The following is a 14521-nucleotide window of genomic DNA, read 5'->3' as shown; positions in this document are numbered from 1 at the left end:
AATCTTAATTTTTCTCATTTAAAAATTGTTATCAAAACATTTATTCAATTACCTTGTATTGTTTAATCTTCAAACTAAAACATAATAAATAGAAAAACAAATAAATGACTCCAATAAATCAAAAAATTAATTGTGTGTAACTAAAGTAACTTCTGGATGAAAATTTTTACAATAAGATTATACAACTGCAACACAAAGAAGCGTGTGCTAAGTTTACTCTTTATGTTCCATCGTCTTAGTTAAATATTTAATTTTTAATTATATCACATCATATTGAATTTATCAGATTTAAAATTAATTCAACTTGTTTATAATACGACTACTGCGTGTATTCTATACTAATTAGACAGAGTGAGTTTTATTTATGGAACGCCTCAATTATCTCGGAAACTGATTGTACAATTTTTATAAATTTTTGTGCACAAGGGTCTTGTATACGGTTGTTATTATAGTGGTATCTACATTGTTGTGAGATCTTTCTTTTTTTGGAAAAATAATGAGCTTTGTTATTTCAAATGGTACACCCTGTACATTTTTCGCTTTTCAAAATCCTTTTTCATCTAATAATCTCGATACCTAAATGCCATAGTTTCGGAGTTATAGCTACATTTACAGTATCTCCACCAAAGTTACAATAAATATCGTACATTTAGATGGTTACGATTGAATAAACTCCTTTAATTTGAATATTCTTCAATAATTTATGTGCTAATACAAATCTTGTAACATGTTAGTAAAATGTTTTAACGAAACTGAAACTGAAAATTTCTTATAATGAAGTTTTTTTTAAATGTAATTGAAAATGCTTACTTGGATTTGGAAATATCCGAGCCAACTCAGGTATAATACTATTTTCCAATAAATCTAAAGAGACTAGATCATTTAAGTTACCTTCAATGGAAAAGGGACCAATTATTTTGTCGCCTATTATTCCAGCCCATACATTCAGTTTTTCGGGATATTGGGTGTGGGATTCACGCATCCAACGAGGATTGTTACGTGACCAGTATCTACAATTATGCCGATTTACGTTTCCAAGTGGCTTCATCGCAAAACATAACATTACTTAGAAAAATTGGATCGTTTGGATTATTATCACATAAAATTTTCTTTGTCGATGTTTGCGAAATATCAAGTTTCCTGGATATTTGTCTAGTACTCAAGTATGGATCGTCTTCTAACAGAATACAAACATCTAAAGATATTATTAAAGATATTTCACGTTTCTTGTTGACTTGAGATGCGACTCGATAAGGGAATAATAGACTGTTAAGGAGGTGGATAAGTTCGGTTCGGAGGCTTAACCTATTTATATAACTTATGGATAAGTTTATTATTTCCGCTTTAACCGATGGCACAAGGAGGTCACCAGTTATGACAAAGCTTGGCACAAACCATGGAGCATCTACGATAATTCGTAGGAGCTTCGATCGGAATCGCTCCATAATTTCAATATTGGATGCTGATCCCCTCAATGGGACTCCGTAGGTCCATATGGGCATGAGGATTGCTTTCTAGATCAGTACTTTATTTTGGAAACATAATTGGGATTTTATACCTATTAACCAGTATAAATCGCTAAATTTCAAACCCAATTGTTTGCGTCCGATGAATATGTGCTACCTCCAGGTTAATCGGTGCAAGTGCATGCCAAGATATTTGACATAATCACGTTGTGGTAGGGCTTGATTGTTTAGATCGATTTCTGGGCATTTGCCTCTGTGGTTGGTGAAGGTTACCTGGACTGATTTCGATTCGTTTGCTTTAATGCGCCATTTCTTCAGCCATTTTCCTTTTTTGTTAAGATGGAGCTGTAATGTATTAGACGCAATTATAGGATCTCTCTGTGATGTAGGTATGGCGGTGTCATCTGCAAATGTAGCTGCTAATACATTATTATTAATTGATAGATCAGCCGTGAATATAAGGTAAAGCAGCGATCTCAGGACACTTCCTTGAAGAACTCAGGCATTTATTTTGTAAAGTGGTGTTTGTTCATCATGGTAGTTAACAAAGAAATAACTATCAAGGATGTAGGAAAGAAGGATTTGGTAGTAATTAAAAGGTTGATTTTGAATAAAAGGCCATCATGCCATGCTAACCTTTTCAAAGGCCTGAGTGATGTCTAAAAATGCTGCAGAATAATATTTTCTGTTAGCCGTACTTTTATTAAAATATCAATGTTGACTTGTTGTTTGCAGAAAACTTGGACTCAACCGACGTATCACAAGAAAATATTAACAACGATCCTTCGGAATCACTCAATCCATCAAACGAAGTGGTTGAGGATCTCATCGAAGATTCTTCCACGTCTTTTGTTAGTAATATACCTACCTCCGAAGCAACTGATATTCTATATCATCGAACTTCAAGTGTAACATCGTAAGTATAACATTATCACCAAATTTGATAACTGAATAGGTATTAGTGGCATAATTTTTATTTTGGTTTTTTAGATCAGCAGGTGAAGCAGGTTTAGGTCGCATACAACTAACTCTTCGGTACAGCATTCAAAGACAACGACTAATTGTTGTTGTACATAAGATTATGTGAGTAATACAATATATAAGTATTTTCTTAAAGCTAAAACTAGAAACGTGTGATATAGAGAGTGAGTTTTATGCATGGAACACCTCAATGAACTCGAAAAATGCTTGTAAGATTTCATAAATTTTTGTGCGCAAGGGTCATGTGATAGGGCCGGTATTATGGTGGTATTTACATTGTTGTCAGATCTTTCCTTTTTTCGGAAAAATAATGAATTTTGTTATTTCAAATGGATCACCCTGTGCAATTTTCGCTTTTCGAAATCCTTAAGAAATACTTATTATTTTCCATCTAATGTTCCCTATGCCTCAATGCCATAATTTCGAAGTTTAGCTACATTTACAGTATCTCCAAAGTTAAAATAAATACATTTAGACGGTGCCGAAAGGCAAAAGGCCAAAATTAAGAAGACTGAAGAAGTATACAAAATGATTTTTTAAGGTTATATATAAGTGTTTACAATAAAAGTTGAAAGTTTGTTGTGATTTGTGTTCAAATACATACTATTGTCTGCAAGATAATTTAAACGTTAAAATTAAGTTTTATTACTATTACGGACTAAAGTATAAAGTAGTTGATGAAAATGTATTCTCCATAGTGAAGGAAAACATTCTTCATGACTGTATTGATTTTACTTACAGGTAAGTTAAAAGTTAAAAAATTATATTTATTAGGTTTATTATTAATTGTCAAACAGACAAGCAGTCAAGCACACCCGAGGAAGGAATGCACAAGAAAAACAATCATTAGTTAAAAATCACAAGATTAGTACATAGCATACAAAAATTATTGAGGAATAAAAAAGGCAATTCAATTTCAATTCCGACATATGAGGCAATGGCTGCAGATTAGCTATGATTAAGAATTATTGGCTACTCTCCAAGGATTCAAATACAGGAAGATATATCTTAGTGGTGTTATTGAACGTAACCTTAATCTAATATTTGTATTAGCAAAAAAAGTGACAGATTATTTTTCCTCCGTTTTGTTTTTTTAAATCTTAAATAAAAATAAAATTGATACTTTGAGACAGTTTATTTCATCGGACCCTTGTCCAGATCAACTAATAACAGCAGAGCTCCATCCAAAACTATAGTATGGAGTGTCCTTCTCAAATTGGAAATTCCCTGTTAAAAGTCCCCAAGAAGAGAAGAGATTGGCTAATATTTTGGGCGTTTGTGACAAAAAAAAACAAGAAACTCTTTGAAAATAACGCTAAAGCCAAAGCAGTCCAGTATGTGACAGTGGAAATGCTTCAGAAATGAGTGTCTTAAGTGTTTGAAAGCAAAAGGGTTTTAATAAACTGTATCTAAGAAAGACTACTTCTTGGTATTTGATGACTCCATTGCAAAATTGCCAGCAACAGGGTCTAAGTTAGAAAGGAGAAATAAATAATTAACCCACTTATTTTTGACATCACCGGAAGAATTTTATATTGTTATTACGACACTAGAAACAATGAGTGATGTACAAGAATTGACTATAGTTTTTAAATCTCGTTTCTTGGATGCAGAGTTTAAAATGAGAGAACAGAAGCAAGTAGTAGAATGTGAGAGCAGTTTCTTTACTTGCTCTAGATGTGGCAAAGATGGACATTATCCTATAGGTATAAGAAAGCAGAAACTCTATAAGAGAGAGGACAATCCAGAAGAAGAAGGCGAGGGCGTGGAAATCTTGAGTCATTCAAGAATGCTCAGGCCTGCAACTACAATACTTGCCACGAAGAAATTTTTGTAGCCTTCAACATGGATGACACTATGTGTTTGAATATGTCTGCAGAAATTGTTTTGTGGTAGATTCTTGTGCCTCTCATAATTTCACAGGACAAATATGAAAAATATATGATTGATGTGACTATATTTCCACACTAATAAAAATGAAATTTGTAAATGAAACTGTACTAGAAGCAACAAAGAAAAGGATGATAATGCCAGGTATTGAATGAAATGATAAGCAAGCAAAAAAGTATATCTTTCGATTGAACAGAAAATGCCTAAGTATCTTGAATTTACCTGAAAGAGAGAAAATATGCGACACATGTTTAAAAACCAAATGCATTAGATTACATTTTAAACCACAATCTAAAAACATTGGAGAACTAATACATCCAGATGTAGCTGGCCTAACGAAAACTCAAACTAAGGAAGGTTTACATATACTACCAAACAATAATTTTAATCACACTTCTTTTTTGGTTAATAAATCTGAAGCATCAGAAAATCTTATTAAATATATAAAAGAAATATTGATTGGAAAGCCTCAAAAAATCCTTCTAGTCCACAGATGAATGTTAAAAGACTTAATAGGGCAATATTTGACGACAAGGCTCGAACATTATTAAATGAGTCTAATTTACTAAGACACTTATGGGGACATGCTATTTTGGTAACAACATATTTGAGAAGCAAATGTATCTCCAACTTTAAGATACCAGCTATAATATTGAAGAGGAAATTTCAATTACAGAAACTGAAACCTTTTGGATGCAAAGGTTGGATAATTGTGCTACCAAGAAAGACGGATTACAAAGTATGGGATATCACAAGTGATTACGAACTTAATGAAGCATTCTGTTTGATAAATGGAGAAGATCCTAAAAATTACGAACAGGTGATTAACAATGGTTGGTAGGAAGAGAACAAAACAGAAATAGAATCTTTGAAGAAAATGGACACATGGACCGAGGCAGATTTTCATAGTAATATGACTGCGATTAAAACAAAATGGGTGTTTAAAACTAGAGAAAATAGCTTGAAAAAGGCGCCGCTTGTAGTAAAAGGATTTCAGTTGAAGGAAGAAATACAATTCTATCACATGCGGTACTAAAAGAACAGGGCTATAAGACAACTTGACATTCCTACTGCATTTTTAAGGAATGTCTCCAATAGTTCTTCCTCGCAGATAATCCTGAACAAACTAAGAAATAGAAGAATTGATAAAGATTTACTTACGCTGTTAGGAGATGAAAGGAAATATAGGAATAAACACGTTTTTCCACAGGGCTAGGATTTTGGTCCTCCACTTTGGAAAATCCTATATAATGATCTGATAACAAACGACCTGCCAAAACACGTTACTCTCATAGGCTTCACTAATGACACTCCCAATGGTAATCGCATTGCTTCCAACTTCCAATCCAACAAGCGATAATAGTAATATTAATTATTAATATTAATTATCTAAAATTAACAGGCGAAACCAAACGTGAGATGTTTATATTCATACAACTCTAGTTTGAAGATCGATAATACTATAAAAATATATTTTACTATCAGTGTCAATGGTGCCTTCTATTAGTCTCTAGTTAGGAATTTATTAGCTGGTGTAAATGGTTAAGAATCTTTAACAAATGATTTCCAAGATACCTGTGCATTATAATAAATATCAATCAAACATATTTATGTTGTATCTGCTACCAAAGACAGTTTGACATGGTGCAAAACAATGTGCAATGCAATGCACAATATATCTTGATCGAAATATTACGCAGACGAAGCTCTTGCAAAATCGCAATTACAACTTTATCGGTTTGGTGTTATTTAGCTTGGATATAGTTGAAATTCTGGCTAAAATCTAGTTAATTTTACTTCAACAGTCAACCAAAAGTCAGATCAACGAATGATTGGAGTATTTTTGTTGAACTAATCTCTCAGCCTTCTATGGTAAATCTTCTTTTGTGATTTATACTGTTTGCATTAATTTAGAAGTTTTCTATTAATTATATTTTATTCACTCTTGTTCATAAAATACCCAGTAGAAGTAACAGGAGAAAAAAATCTTTGTTAGTAGCAGCCATATGCAATATTTTGACCTTGCAAGAAATTGCATGCAACATCTTCTTGCTCCATGTATGGTTTTCTCAACCATTTTTTTTCAGGCTTGTTTGTCATACTTACTTTTAATAGAAATTTATTTTGAACAATGTTATTTAAAATAATTTTTTATTCTTTAAAGGAACATACCTCTCAAAGATCCCTCCAGTATTCCTGATCCTTATGTGAAGCTGTATCTTTTGCCGGAAAGAGCTCGAGATACAAAAAGAAAAACGCAGGTAAGACACATATTACTGTATATAAAATAAAATTGATAGTGTTGGTATATTATTATTGGACTTATCGACACATACGTATGGAGGAAGTTAATATACAAATTTGTAAAGGGAGTAGAGGATGTTCAGTTTCAAATATTTTTTGTCATACCAGCCGTAAAAAACGTATGCTTAGGCAAATTTTTATAATACGAGGATGTATTGATATCTAGTTAGCCTAGACCAGTTCCATGCATAAACAAAATATTGCGTTCCCATAGCAACGAACAATAACTTATTAGAAGTGTAAGTGTAAAGTTTCACGTCAAAAAAGTGAACCAGAGTTATGCAATAAATTAAAAGAAAAAAGATGTACCCCGAAATTGTGAAAATCGAAAAATTGGAGTATCGAGCCTTCATCAAGTACCTGTATTTAAAAGGGTTAAGAGGTAAGCAGATTTACGAAGATATGCTTAATACCCTTGATGATCAATGTCCTCCGTATTTCCATTGAAGATGATGACCGATTGGGAAGGCCAGTTCATGACATGATTTTATCAGACCGTCGAATTGGGCTAAACCTGATATCTGAAGCACTGAATATTTCAAACGAACGCGTTCATCATATAGTTCACGTCAATTTGGACTTGAGAAAATTGCTGCAAAACCGATCCCCAAATGTTTGAATGTTGACCAAAAGGGTGCAAAGGTAGAAGCATCGCGTTCGATCTGTGATCGATTTGAAAACGATGTAGACTTCTTAAACCAAATTGTTACTATGGATGAGACTTGGGTACATTTCTACGATTGAGAAACAAAGCAACAATCGATGGAATGGCGACACTCTGGTTCTCCAAGACCTAAGAAGTTTCGTGTCCAAAAATCTGCTGGAAGAGTTCTTGCTTCAGTTTTTTGGGATTGCCTTGGAGTAACCATGATTGATTTTTTGGATAAGGGTAGAACAATAACTGGAGATTACTATTAGAAAATACTGACAACTCTACGGTAAAAAATTAAAGAGAAAAGATGCGGAAAGCTATCCTGTCTTTGCAGGAAAACGCGCCTGCAGACAAATCTCATGTTGAAATGCATAAAATTCGTGATTTGGGGTTTGAATTACTAAAACACCCCCCTTATTCACCAGATTTGGCTCCGTCCGACTATCATCTCTTTCCTCAACTGAAAAAAATTTTAAAAGGTAAAGTTTCTTCCAACGAGGAGGTAATAAAGGCTGTGGAGGTCTGGTGTGCAGAGCAAGAAGAAACATTTTTTTTTGAAAAGTATAGAGACGTAATTAAGAGGAGAATATGTTGAGTAATAAAATATTTTGACATTGAAATTTTGTTTGGTTCTATAATAATCATAGTTAAAGTTAATAATTGTATTATAACTATACCATGTTGATGGTCTTAGTTGTCCAGAAACATTAATTCTAATAAAAAAATTTATTTACGATCAAAATAAACTCAACAGCAAAAAAACGGACACTTAGATTTGGTCTTATAATTTTGTTAAATATATTTATCTTTTTAATTTATGATGAGAATTGGTTAATTTATAGGTTATTTAAACAAAATCTGCCAGAAATGAATAATTTTTATAGATTATTATGATATGATATTATGATAAAATAACACATTTTGAAAGAAACGTTATTCTTCCTTTTTAATATGTTTTCTAACAATTTGTGTAATTCTAATAGCGTGTATTACTCCCTCTGCTGCGGTGAAGGGTTCTAACCCTGTCAGGCATCAAAGAAATTAAATTCTGGACGTACTCCACCGACATAGTATCCCATTCTTCTCGAAGAACAATTTGGAGCTAATTTAAGTCACTAGGAGGAGGATAACGACATCTAACAGGCCTCCCTAGATTATTTCACAAATACTCTATAGGATTTATATCGGGAGATAGTGCAGGCCAGTCCAGATCTGTGATTTCCACTTGCTTCAAGTATTCGGTAACAATTCTGGCGGTACGTGGACGAGCATTATCCTGCATTAAAATGCATTTGTCACCAATAAATGGAGCAAATGGGATCCCAGCCTCTAGAAGGACTTCCTTCAGTTCCCCATTGCTACAGAGTCTAAAGAGAATACTGATCGGCAAATAATCGCCTTTCTCTTCGATGCCTTTCCAGGAGTTTGGGCCCTGTCGCGGGTCGCCTTGATACGATTTCATAATCCCTCAGTCTTCGCCGCACCGTGTCTGCACTTACACGTATATTTAGAGGCACTACAAATCTTTCCCAAATCTAAGAAGTACATTAAATGTCGGTCTCTCAATACATACAGCGTAATAAATCGATCGTTTACTGCCGTTGTTGCCCTTGGTCGGCCACTGCCGGAGTGCATCGTGAAGGGTAGAATTCACTACCCAAGCGTTTCGGCAATGTACCATAAGCTCCGGCTTTCTCTGCATCGGCATCAACCCGGGCAAAGAACCATTATTCTGAACCAAAATAAAAAAAAATTATGTCTATCAATCACAGAAAAGGCTTCGTTAATAAATTAAAGATGTTTAAGTGTGCGAAAAACTATTTACAGTTTAGAATAAGTCTGACAGATAAATCATCTTCAAGATAAATAAATCAAATCTAAGTTTTATCTAATTGTCTACTAATCCTGAAGGTATTAGTTCAATGAACTTAGACCCTAAATTATCTGTAATAACTAGAATACCCACAAGAACAATTACATTGCTAAAAATTAGCTTTTAATAAGAAAAATATGAGATGCCCGGTTTTTTTGTTGTTGAGTTGAGTGAGTGAGCTCAGTTCCTGAACACCCAGTATTATGATCTAGGAATACATTTAAAAGATATTTGCTTCAATGTAATTTAATTGAATATTGATTTATAATTTCAATCTAGGCCGTACAATAATTGATACCTAAATACTTTCAGGTTATCAAGGATAACATCAATCCAATCTTTGATGAAACTTTCGAATATGTTATTAGCCAAGGCGAAATTGGTTTCAGACAATTAGAAGTTACGGCCTGTACACAAAAGCAACTGATATATTCCAACAGTAACATTTTAGGACAGGTAAAAACATTTTGCATACATTATGTGACGAATTGGAAAGAAATCTTTGCAGCTAGATGAGCGTTTTCGAAGTAAGGATGTGGCAAAATTAAATACCAAAGTCTACTAATTCTAATATATTCCGAGCTTTCGAATATTTATGTATTCATCGTCTGGGAATGTTTTGTTATACTTTTAGATATATTTTTATATTGTACTTCACCATAATTTCAATTCCAAACGATGAATACAGAAGTATTCGAAAGCTCGGAATATATTAGAATTGGTACACTTTGTTGTTTAATTTTCCTACATTCCCACTACGAAAACGCCCTTTATGTGACGATATAAAAAAATCCTTGGTGAGTGTTTTTCAATGAGATCGGTTACAAGATAATATAATACGTGGAGGTTTGTCAATCAAAACAGATTAAAACTACAATGATATCGTCAGAACGACTTAATCGTAATCACAAATTACCTATCTCTACAGTGTCTTCATTACGTACCTTGCAAATATTTCGATTTCTTATAACAAAAGTTGAAAAAAAGTTTTATCTAGTGAAAATTAAATAATATTTAATACAATATAACATAATTCTATATTAATAGTTCCAAAGTTTACTCATATCTCTCATCATCATCGGTCTCACAGGTTCAACTAAATATCCTACCAAAGACTGAAGGTAAAGATTTCTTGAGCTTTTGAAAATTATCGCAATAAATCCTTGTTTATTCATTCATCATTACAATATGATGATCATTACCACATAATGGATTTTTTTGAAACCATGATGCAGATGGTGAATACAGATCTTCATTTTACAAGTTAGTCATTACCGAGAGAGGAGAGACAGAAAAATGCTTTATTGTCAAAAAATTGTTACAATTTGTAGACAAAAGCTTGTAAAAACTAAAAAAGAAAACCTTTAGTGGACCAAGGTTCATTTCGCTTTTTTTAATACGTCCAAGAGAAAAAGAATTGGATGCCATACCAGTTAGTGTTTTTATAAATCTAGGAAATTCAAAGTCCACATCACCAGAGAGTATGTTCCAGTCAATTGTTTGACAACAGTGTTTGAAGTTTTGAAAATTTTTTTCGAAAATTGACATAATTGGCGAGAAGCATTTTTAGTATTGGATTTTACCGAAAATTTTGTTAACGCTGCTTCATGATCGGTGACACCTGAATTAAAGACACAGTCCACAGTACTAGAACTGGTCTTAGTTATTTTGGTTGGTGCGGTTATATGCATGACCATATGAAAAGAATCAAAAATTGAATGAAGACATTCTTGACCAGCACACATACTGGAATAATTAACGGGTTCACTACCGCCCCGATTTTGCTGTCCGTTACTTTTAATCCAATTGCGATTATTTTTAAACTAGTAGGAATTTTTTGGAGATTTAAAATTCCGCCATTTTGCTTTAGGGCCACTAAACTGGCCGCTGGTCTACGATTAGTCATAGACACTTCGGCAGACCGACGGCCATTATAGTGGTCTCAAGAAAATTAAACTATAGTCTATTTCAGAAAGGTATAGAGTAATAAAGTGGGGAATTCCGTCCAGTGGCTTAAATATTCGGTGGAAGTGAACTTGAGTTGTAAATAATAAAATACTAATTCTAGGATAAATGAAGGTGCCATTGTGCAAAACATGGCGTAACACATGATCCAGGTTGGTTTTCACATTGCGGGCAGTAATACTTTGACTTCTTTCTTATATTTCTTTTCGAGGAACACCTGCATCTTTTCATAGTATTCTTTTCTTCAATATTCTCAGCCGTATAGTGGTGTGACTGGAAATCCGTGGCTTGTGGCTTTGAAATTTCTTTTGGTTTGAGAAGTTCGTTCAAGAGTTCTTCACGAAATAGAAGGGTTTTTTTTTGGTTTGGCGTTTCTTTTTGTAAAAGAAACAGGCATTTCAAATGCAGATAACTACTAAATGAAAAAAAATTTTGCGATACCATTTTATTGTCTTTCTTGGACTGGAATAGTATGACATCATGTAATCGGCTCTGTCAACCCCGACATATGAGCATTAGAATCTTTAACGCTCTATGGTTTTTCGCGGCCTCTTCTTGTTGTAATTTTAACCATCTGATGTTTAGGACAAGTGCTTATTATTCTGACGTATCTTATCTTTCCATTTGGTTACAACAATTTTTCCTTTTCGTTTCCAGATAGCTTACCATCTTTTTAGCTTCTTATTGAGCATTTTTTTAGGATTTCCTCTTCTGTTAGCTCTTAAAAGTACCAACCATTCCAGTATTTTGAGAGAGCAAAAAATCGGAAATAAGACACTCATGTAAAAGTTGTCTACAAACAGTATGTGACCTTTGCCCAAATAATTTTCCAAAAGTTGTTTTACAACCGATGTGGCATGTGACTCGTTTTGGTCACTCACGCTTACCTACATAAACAATGATATTAAGAATAAATCCACTGTCAGTTGTTAACTCATATAGTTTAATTCCGTACTTATGTCTCTTGTTGGGTATGTACTGGCGAAAATTTGTCGCCCTCGCCATAAAATAATCGCCTCATCGATGCTAAAATGTTGCCTTATTTTGAAGAAACGATCTTCCGTGTTAACAGTAGAATGATCAACAAACCTCAACATTCTTAGGATATCTAAAAATCTATTCCGAGACATGTTTGGCCGAAAACAGGATGAAAATAAAGCGGATACTTACTTCACTGTTTTCCCAATGTAAGAAAGCGGATATTACCACTAAAGCAGCATAAGCCTAGGAACCTTTTTATTTTTTCAACAGATGTATCCTGCCATTGTAGTTTCTTTTTCTTCCGGGTAGATGGTGGCTGTTTATCAAAAAATTCTCTGGCTCGTCTGTTCGTTTCACGGACAATTATGTCAATGATGGAGTCATCAAAAAACAGCTGGAAATATTGTGAGACCGAAGCATTTTCCGGAATGTCTATGTTGATAGACTCGTCTGGCACCAAAAGAAGTATTGTGGGATCTTCTTCTGTGTCAGTCCACTGATTATCGGAATAATCTGAGGTCTGGGATAATTTTTTTTGTGAAAAGAGCTTGGAATGCTAACCAGATTGTCATTTGCATCGCTCTGTGAACATTGGTCGCTGATATTGGAATCTGAGCTTGATGAATCATGTAGTTCAGAGTTCAAAGCGGCAGAAGCATCACTTGAAAACGCATCTATGGACAAATCGGACAAATTTGCTAACTCTTCCAATTCAGCTTGAATCAAAGGACCCTTTGAGTTTTTTTTTTTTTCGACACACTGAGAAATACATAACCTTACAAACTAATAAACAAATATTTCAAAAAAAATTACCTTGCTTTCTCTGTGAAATCCATGTTTTGTAATAACACTGATGGTTGAAAAAAACTTCTGCACGCAAAAGACTTATTTTGTAATAAAAAATCGCAATATCAAATGCACGTGTTCGCCTCTAAACACAACCACATACCATAGGCTACACAAATTGTCGTGCGCGCGCCTCCAACTTCGCGATAAATCAAAGAAACCATACGTATCATGAATTTGAATTCTGGGCCACTATAGATGCCGGCGGAGTGAATGTGTTAATATTGAGATCGACACATAGAATTAGTTTGATTTTTAGAGGTGGCAGGTGTACGTAAAAAAGTTATTTTGGAGTATCGGTACACCTTGTATTTTAGCTTTTAGTCAACATTTTTATTGTGAACTTTGAAATTGGAATATTAATAAGTTCCTATGGTATATCAACACACTGTATCAGAACTGCCAACGATTTTAGTTACTGGAGAAAGGTACAAATATGAATTTAATCCGTTGGAAATTTGTTAGGATTATTTATTATGTTATTAGTAGTTATTTTTCATTTATTACCAACTTATATAATCAACTATATCAACTACTAAGAAATTGTTTTTATGAATATCGAAACTACTTTTTTGTCCAACTGCCATTAAAAGGGACATTGTTAAAAGTGATTGCTTACGTAGAAGCGTGTTGAAAATATATTTAAAAATATTCATGAAATCACATAAAATTATAATAATAATTTAACGAATTGCCAATTTTTATTATCAATATTTAACAATCATCACTTCACAACACATTACTATAGTTTATTTCAGAAAGGTATAGAGTAATAAAATCTCATTAGGTATTCAAAGGGACCACAAAGGGACCCAGTGAATATTGAACCCACTTTCATAGTTTGGCATTGATTTCATTGTAAATTTCTCTCGTTTTATCAAGTGCAGGTCGGGGTCAATATATGGGTATAGCCTATTGTTATCCATTCACAAACACTGAAAATAATGTGCCAAAGTCGTGCTGGTAGGATACTCCAAAAATATTTGCATCTTCGACCAAGTACTTCGCATGTGGTGCATCGTTTATAAACCTTTCAATTTGTTCATATTTGAGAATTTTCGATTTTTTGGGAAGATATAATTCACTTTTCCGTTTTAAATATGTCATTACCTTGTAATATCTACTAATATCAATACCATTCTTAACAGGGGCGCTTGACTTGATGATTGAAAATTCTATCTATAAAGTTGATGAGTTAATTTTTCTTGTAAGTATGCTAAGAAAATAGGTTCACTGAAGTTCCCTTCTACATTTTTCGATTTACATCAGGTCAGAAAATTGGTATAGGCACTCTTGTACTGTCGAGCTGATTTTTTACATAGGAGCTTCGAAGTTGCTTTTCTCGCAGACTCCACAAGAACAAGCAAATCAATAATAATAATTTTATTTGTAAACAAGTATTTGTTAATGACCATAGGGTTTGCCATTCACAACAACTTTGTGATTATGTTATTCGTAAATAGTTCAATTCATGTAAAATTATTTTATATTTTTCATTAATCTTCTCTACGAAGATAGTCCCAGAAGTACCTGTTCCAACAAAGAAAATCCTCAAAATAGCCA

General features: G+C 33.5%; 1 protein-coding gene across 2 annotated transcripts in view; it reads left to right on the top strand.

Moving 5' to 3' along the window:
• LOC130894920 (extended synaptotagmin-2) overlaps nucleotides 1-14521 on the top strand; it is a 130701-nt gene that overhangs the window by 106683 nt on the left and 9497 nt on the right. For both annotated transcript variants that reach the window (XM_057801960.1, XM_057801961.1), the window contains exons 16-19: nucleotides 2202-2382; nucleotides 2457-2549; nucleotides 6502-6598; nucleotides 9479-9622. In XM_057801960.1, the coding sequence (XP_057657943.1) occupies nucleotides 2202-2382; nucleotides 2457-2549; nucleotides 6502-6598; nucleotides 9479-9622 (515 nt within the window). The remainder of the gene's footprint in view (nucleotides 1-2201; nucleotides 2383-2456; nucleotides 2550-6501; nucleotides 6599-9478; nucleotides 9623-14521) is intronic.

This window comes from Diorhabda carinulata, chromosome 6 (assembly GCF_026250575.1).
Source record: "Diorhabda carinulata isolate Delta chromosome 6, icDioCari1.1, whole genome shotgun sequence".
NCBI lineage: Eukaryota > Metazoa > Arthropoda > Insecta > Coleoptera > Chrysomelidae > Diorhabda > Diorhabda carinulata.
This window is presented reverse-complemented; position numbering and strand designations above follow the sequence as displayed.